The sequence below is a fragment of the Symphodus melops genome (genome assembly GCF_947650265.1).
Source record: "Symphodus melops genome assembly, chromosome: 17".
NCBI lineage: Eukaryota > Metazoa > Chordata > Actinopteri > Labriformes > Labridae > Symphodus > Symphodus melops.
The window spans coordinates 2,724,956-2,732,661 of record NC_136707.1 but is presented as its reverse complement, the minus strand read 5'-3'; the positions used below and the strand labels follow the sequence as shown (position 1 = coordinate 2,732,661).

The 7,706-nt window shown below is 37.1% G+C and overlaps 2 protein-coding genes across 5 annotated transcripts; one reads left to right on the top strand and one right to left on the bottom strand.

Annotated features, from left to right (window-relative positions):
• Positions 1 to 210: 210 nt before the first annotated feature.
• Positions 211 to 2,985, bottom strand: rdm1 (RAD52 motif containing 1). 4 transcript variants are annotated; one of them, XM_079365877.1, is made up of 8 exons: positions 2,886 to 2,985; positions 2,332 to 2,443; positions 2,042 to 2,221; positions 1,237 to 1,365; positions 985 to 1,156; positions 583 to 681; positions 400 to 488; positions 211 to 327 (listed from the first exon to the last, which is right to left on the bottom strand). In XM_079365877.1, the coding sequence occupies exons 2-8, from the start codon at positions 2,428 to 2,430 to the stop codon at positions 274 to 276; spliced, it is 822 nt and encodes a 273-aa protein (XP_079222003.1). In that variant the 5' UTR covers positions 2,431 to 2,443; positions 2,886 to 2,985; the 3' UTR covers positions 211 to 273. The 4 variants fall into 4 exon arrangements, with proteins under 4 accessions (XP_079222003.1, XP_079222002.1, XP_079222005.1 ...); XM_079365876.1 differs by having other exon boundaries at positions 2,332 to 2,456; positions 2,886 to 2,983; XM_079365879.1 differs by having other exon boundaries at positions 211 to 355; positions 412 to 488; positions 2,332 to 2,456; positions 2,886 to 2,983.
• A 1,620-nt stretch (positions 2,986 to 4,605) lies between these two features.
• On the top strand, positions 4,606 to 7,071 carry LOC306838526 (interferon a3-like). The gene is made up of 5 exons (XM_079366734.1): positions 4,606 to 4,729; positions 5,416 to 5,490; positions 5,620 to 5,772; positions 6,362 to 6,439; positions 6,528 to 7,071. Exons 1-5 carry the CDS (start codon positions 4,607 to 4,609, stop codon positions 6,627 to 6,629), a joined length of 531 nt encoding a protein of 176 aa, XP_079222860.1. The 5' UTR covers position 4,606; the 3' UTR covers positions 6,630 to 7,071.
• Positions 7,072 to 7,706: the final 635 nt, after the last annotated feature.

Sequence of the window (7,706 nt, the reverse complement as noted above, 5' to 3'; positions counted from 1 at the left end):
AGGACGAATGTGCTGAATATATTTTCACTCTGTTTGATGCTTTTTCTGCAAAAAAACAAACAAAAAACACTTTCAGCATCAAAGCGTCTCATGTTTTATCCTTTGCGTTGATTTGATCCATAACTGTCTGAGAAACAACCAATCAGAACGCAGCCCTACTGCGTGTGAACATAAATAAAGTGAACATAAATAAAAACTCAAAAATCCACAAAAATTAAACAGATTTATTAAATAAATTAAACTTTAATAGGAAGATCTCAGCGTTCTGGGTGTTTATGATACAGTCAGGTCCCATTCTTCATCCTCCTCCTCTTCACCAGGAGTGAACTCGTTCACCTGAGAGCGACACGAGTTACTGACAGGGAACATTACCGCAGTGTGTCGGTGTGACTGGCGAACAGGTGAGCTTACCTGCACGACTCCCTCGGTGTCCTCAGGTAACAGCTGATCTGAGGTCTGCTTCACCTCCACCATCACTTTACCGTCACCTACAGACACACAGAACAGTGATCACTTTGACGGCTGCGTGTGCACAACTGCAGGCAGCAGCAGCAGTCATTGAAGTATCTGAAGCTGCACTACCTAGTAGTATGAGTAATACTGCAGAGAAGGCCTGGACCAAAGCTCTCTCTCTGACGATCCTCTGTAGTTTACCACGTCTCCGTAGGAAAACTTCTGGACCTGCAAGCACAATTAAATAATGCCGGAGAAAAGAAGTGATGGAGCGTGATTAGAGGTATAAACTGACATTAAATGACAGAGAACAAATTCATTTATTCTCTCTAGTGAGGGAGTGATGTCTACTGGGAAAACTTAGGGGAGGCTCACCAGTCATTTAAAGAGACACACACCAAAACAGAGCGTTCTGAGGGAGCTGCTTTATGTACATTTAAAATCAGATATTTTTTATTTTTTAAAACCTGAATAAACACTTAATATCATGGATTCATTCCTGCTTGTGTGTGACGGTGAAGCGTTACTCACCTGTGCAGGTGAAGCGTTCCTCCACCACAGCTGATGCTCTGGTCGTCTGTCCGTGATGAGGGAAGGAGAGCTGCAGCAAACAGCCAAACCTGAGCTTCATCTCTGTGCCTCCACCCTCCTCCTCCTCCTCCTGCTTCACCTCGCCTTCGTCTTCGTCCTTTAGCTCCTTCAGCTGAGGAGTCAAACGAAAACGTTAACACGCCTGTGTAGAAAGGTATACATGGATAAAGTGTGTATGTGTGTGTTTCTCACTGTGATGATGTCAGAGGTCCAACCGTTGAATCCGAGGCAGTGATTGGCCAGATCCACACAGCGGGCGTGGCTCAGAGGACGGCTGCCGTTAGACAGAAACTGAGGCATCTGTTTGGAGCTCAGCCTCACCTGAACACACACACACACACACACACACAAACAAACAGGTGATCAGCTGGTAACCATAGCAACTGCATGCCAGAAAATCTAATTTAGTGTCTCCTACTTAAAAAAGTAGGAATGATTTCTTACTGAAAAATTCATTTAAATAAAGACAACTGCAAGTGTTTCTATGTCACATTGAGAATTTTGGGAAACCGAAACAGACAATGTGAAAGAAAACAGAATAAAAATTAAGTTTTCCATTATTATTATTATTAATATTGTTATTATTATAAATTCAGGGTTATCTGTGTAAATTACATCAATCTTAATATCAGTGATCCCAAAAAGAAGAAATATTCCTGTGAGGTTTCATCTTTTATCCTCCTGTGAGTCTCATGTTGACACAACACTGCCCTCTTCTGCTCGACAACAAAAACTACACTCATCTCCTACAAGCACAAGCTGCAGGAAGCATCTCGATGAAGACAAATAATCCCCCCTCTTATTCCTTCAGTCTACATTTTTAGATGCTTATTTACTAAAACACTACTGTATATGTTGATTTTTTTTTTTTGTTAAAGGAGCAAAAATAGAAGAAGAAAACTTAATAAAACCAGATAAAACAACAAGGAACAATTTGGTCATTGTGGGTTTTAAAGAAGAACAAAAACACCACAAGCTAAACGAAGAAGGTAATGACCTTGACGGGAGAGTCCTGGAACAACAGGCGTCCGTCAGTCCGTCGTTGTGCCTTTGAGGCCTGAGCCGCTGAGTAGAACTTGACCAGGGCGTAGAACCCAGGAGGGCTAAGTGGAGCATTAGGACACACCTTCAACAGGTACAGAGGACCGAAGGAGGAGAACACGCCATGTAACCTGTCCTGGAGAACACACACACAAACAAACAGTTACGACAGACAAGACAGACAGACAGACAGACAGACAGACAGACAGACACTTTATTGATGGACCTGAACCCATGTGGACTTACATAGATATGAGCCTCGGTGTAAGAGGGCTGGATGTCCCACACAAACAGAGTCTTGTTGTTCTCCACAGGAACCTGGAAGTCCAGGATGTCCACCTCCATCACACCTGCAAACCTGTACCAAACCCCTTTTTAAAAATACTCAAATTAATTAATTTCCATTTGTCACCCGAGATGCATTTAGTATCCGAATTCATTTATGATGCTTTTTGTTATTTATGAGTTACTATTAAATAAATCTGCAAATAAGACCTGTAAACAAGGCTTTTATTTTGAAGCATTAACATCTTAAAATCAATGATATTAACGCCTCTTAAAACCTTAAACACAGACAGAAACCAAAAGACGAAAAGTTTTAACAATAATTCAGCTTGACATTGTTTTTGTGAACAAAAAACATCAAAATGCGTGATAGAAATTAAGCTTTAAAATCAGCGTTTTGTTCAATGTGGTTTGGAAGTACTGCAAAGTTAAACACAGCTACGGATACATTGCAGTCCTCTGTAAATTGTTCGGTTATTGTTTTATTTTTAATCGTTAAAAAAACTTTTACTCACAGTTTCAGTTCTATCTTCCCCTTTCTGGAAGTAATGAAAGTTTGCCGCGCTTCCGCTTGAGGGCGGGTCCTCCTACAACAACCAATAAGGAAGCTGTGGTGAGTGACGTCATCTTCTTCTATGCTACCGACAAATGTGACAAATAAGGTGCGAGAAGAGTATTTGAAGATTTTATTAAGCACAGACTAAACATTGACCCTCTTTTTTAATTTGTCATAATATGTAAATCATCAATCAAATCAACTCACCTTTTTTTGGGACTTTCCTTCAAATCAACTGTTTTGGACTAATTTATAATTTTACTAATTTAAAAAAAAAAAAAACCTGTATTGTTTGGTCTTTTAGATGATGAATTAGCCTGCCTTTAAACAAAATTCTTTTAATTTTACAAGCAAAATTCCATATTGATGCAAACACATTTTTTAAACAAAGCTAGCACTATTGTTGTTATGTTCTAATTGAAATCCTACCTAGACACATTAAATAATTACACAAACCCTAAAGCCTTAAAATCCAAACCTTTGTGTGACATAGGCTACTTGGATTGTTTTTATTTTTATTTATCTATTTTTATTGTGATTATCATTATCATTGTAAGTCTTTTCAAAATGTGCATAACATAAATATTCTGTAAATGTAATAAAGTAGTAGCTTTCACCTGGAGCTCGAAGACTGACTTTAGAAATGATTAGTAAACTGGGAGTAAGTCAAGAGTGAATTATCCTTCCTTTAATTACTTGTAAAAGCCTAATATAGCATCGTGACGTTTGCGTTAAACCCAAACACTATATCGTCATGAAACTTCATCTGAAGTTTATTATTATCACATTTTTGCGTTGCCCCGAGGATGACGTCACAGCGTTTCATCATCACCGCCCTTTTTGCTTTCCGATCTGAAAGTGAAAACGAGTTAACAATGAAAAAAAAGAGGAAGTCAGCTGTCAGCTAGCAGATGTTCTGCCTTCAAAATAAAATAACACCATTAATAAACTCACACTTAGACATGTTGTGTGATGTGTTGTTTAAAAGAATTCTAACACAAACACTTAACTTTGGTTGCTTTTAGCTTCACACATGAATATTAAGCCTTCTGTTTGAAAAAAACAACTCATGTGTGCTTTTGTTTTTTGAGCTTTTTTTGTTAGAGAGACTCTTTAGAAAATGAAAGTGAAGGGACTTCCACATTCTTCAATAAACTTTGCACACAAATAAACGGGAGTTATTTATATGAAAATGGAACAGCATTTTTTTTAAACTTTATAAGCAAAAACCCTGAATTGCATCTTTTTTTTTTTTGTCACTGTACTGCAATGTCTCTGTATCGTTATCATTCACAACAGTTACCTCAGAATGTATTGTAACACATTTTTTTGCATATTGAACTTTAAAGAAAAAAACAACACAGACAGAAGAAACACATAAAACAACACAATTTAAAGATAAATGAGAAAAAAAGTAAAATCATTTTAGTAATAATAGGTCGTAGTGTGTGTGCCTCTTTGTGTTTATGGGTGTGTGTGTGTGTGTGTGTGTGTGTGTGTGTGTGTGTGTGTGTGTGAAACTAAAAAGGAAGAGTTAACACACAGGGACTTTCTGCCTTTCACTATTTACCTGTTTTCTCTTTCCAAACTGGAATTAAAATCCTGAACTCAGGTTGGCATCATGTTCATAATCAGCTCGATCTGCAGCCTGCAATCACCAAACTCATCTCCAGCATCATCATGCCCAGTTTTACCAGCCTGCTCGTCGTCCTCTGCAGCGCCATGACCCCAATCCTCTGCTGTAATTTTACCAAACATTTTGGTGACCTGAACGGAAAAACTTTGGATTTCATCAACCAAATGGTAAGTCCAAGAGAATTGCACAGACCTCATACATGACAGAGATCATACATGATCAAAATATGGCCTTATTTAAATCTGAAACATAGAACTTGTTTATATCTATTTGAACTCAATATTTACATCAAAAAAACACAAAATTTATTTTCCAAATCTTTTTGAAAATTTTACAAACGTAAGGACTTTAAAAAATATATTTTTCAAAAAATTAACAAGAAAATTGAGAAAAGAAAGGTAGATGCTTAGAAAAACAAGTGGGGGAAAAAAAACACATGAACTAATAATGACATAATTGTGAAATATTGTACGTTTACTTATATGGGCTACATGTAAACATTGAAAGCGCTGTTGTGTTATGCATAGTATATTACAATTAAAATATTAAATTCAATATTGAAATTTACCATAAACAAATAAAGCACACATACATAATTTCATGCAAGTTTACCTAAAGTAATATTACAACAAAATAACACAAAACACAGATTTATTCAGACTCGTGCTTGTGAACTATCTCACAAATTTTTGGAAAGATTTTGGGAGTAGCTCTGGGACCTGGGTTGGGAAATTCCATATTATGGTCCTGATGCAGACAGTAATATGGAACCCTGTGGTGTTGCTTCAGTTTCCAATGTTTTATAAAGTGTGTGATTTGGTGAAATAAAGTAATTGGTGTCTTTCTGTTTCAGGGCGGTCCTATGACTGACCAGAACAGTCCAGTTTCCTTTCCAGACAAACTCTACGAGAGCATACGTAACGCTGAGGTAATCAATCTATCTATTAATTTAGAAAATGTTTGCATGCAGGTGGTTTTATTGTTATTGGCAATGATACACATGTATGTCATCAGCTACGCTCAATCAGAAAGCTCAAATTCACACCTCTCTCTCCAGGTGGAGTCTCAACTGGTTTTCATCAGAGACAGTTTGAAACTGATTTCTGATCTCTATTACCATCACAACCTCACCTCAGTGACATGGGATATCCAACATTTGAGAGACTTCAGGCAGACCATCCACAAACAGTTGGACAGACTGAACACCTGTGTGAGTATGCTGACAGAAAATTAAATTAACTTAGACTGTAAAACCTTCTATTTCAGCCGTGCTCAGAATGAGCTGTTTCTGGGTCTGTAGCTTTAAATGCAAAGTAGATGTGCACGGGCCTCTATCGAAGGGTTTGGGAAGCTCGGACTTTCTTGCTCCATCCCCTTTTGTTTAAAGGTAGACTCAGAGGGCAGAACAAAAACCTAGCTGTTTGAGTTTCACCAGCCTGGGGGAGGGGCCATTGCCCTTTGTGATGTCATGAAGGGAAAATCTCCAAATGGTCAGTTTGAGCACACATTTTCTGAAGAGTGGAGCAGGAAAGTAGTGGAGAAAACTGACTTTTTTTTTTATAGATATAAATAGGGGGTTTTAAGGTAGTCCAGGGATAAATATTAGTGTTCCTAAACCCTGGTAAAGCATTAGTTTAAAGTAGCATTTAAACAAACGCTTCAACTGAACACATCTCGTACACTATCCTCAGCATCTTTCGGTGGTTATATCTTCTCCTTTCTCGCTTAATGTCCTCTAAATTGTTCAACTTCTGATACAAACTAAGGTAAACAAAACAACATTTTTCTTTCTTTTTCAGGTGTCGAGTAGCAGGAAAATTGACAGAAGACTGAGAAATTACTACAGGAGACTAACCAGATGCACTCTGGGCCACACTGTAAGGACAATAGGCCTACTATTGTTGTAATGTATTGACAGAAGCACTAATAAAGCATTTATAGCACTGACCGTCTTCTCTGTTACAGGGTGGTAGTGCTGCATCCTGGGAGCTGATCAGGAAGGTAACTAAACAGCATCTGGTTGAACTGGATGTGATGATGAACCTCATCAAAGCCTCAAAACACTGAATTAACAGCAACAGCAACACTTCTCATCTAATGAATGTATTCATTCCTCCGTTCTTATTATAAGAGAGACTCTGCTGGTTTTAACTTATTTATTAACTTATTTATTTATTCTTTCAACTGAATTTTTATTTATTTATTTGTTTTTTCATGTATTAACAAAGTGCTCTTCTGCTATTTTTTATTGAACTTCATGTTTTATTTAACTGACAGTTTTGGACTCAAAGACAATGAGTTTGATGGTAAACTTGAAAAAAGCAAGAAAGCTTTTAGTATTAAGGGTACATTGTCTCAGGTACGACTTTAAGGCCATGTGGTTACACTTGTGTTGTGTAATTTACATGAAGCCCATGAGAATCACTGTGACTAAGTAAAACTTTTACACTTTGACACTTGAACAACTTGAATCTTTTGTATTTTTACTGTGATCTTTGAATTAAATTATGCTGACATTACTTGTGTTCTTTTGTACAAAATGTGAAACAAAACAAAAGCAAATACATACAGAAAAACTTATTGGCAGAAAAAAACAAACATGAAACTAAAACAGAAAAAAGACACGGCAAACTCCACTGTTAAAAAATGAAGCCAATGTGGAAGTGCGAAATCCTGCAGTTCATTGAGTGTCCACTAGAGGCTGGATCTAGGAACAACGGAAGTCATACACATGACAGGCAATGCTGTTTTTACACTAAAATAACACATTTACAGGATGGTACAAAAAAATGAGACAAGTCTGATTACTTTTTGTCATTACTGGTACACACCGTATGGGGGGTAAGAAACAGCTTTGTTTTGATTTTGAAAATACGTGTTAGCTTATATGATTGACAGGTGAGCGTAATGTAATGATTTGCAAAAAAAATAGATCCACATGCAGGGAAAATACAAGGTCACAGAAAACATTCAAAGAAATGATGATGAAAAAAAGAGAAACCCAACAATTATGTAAAGATGTTCAAATACAACAAAAACACACATAACAAAATGAGACAAAAAGGGTGCTACAGCTAAAGAACTACTTCAGAGAGTCAACATGACCTGAACAGATGAAAAAGATGTTACATTAAAACAAAAAGA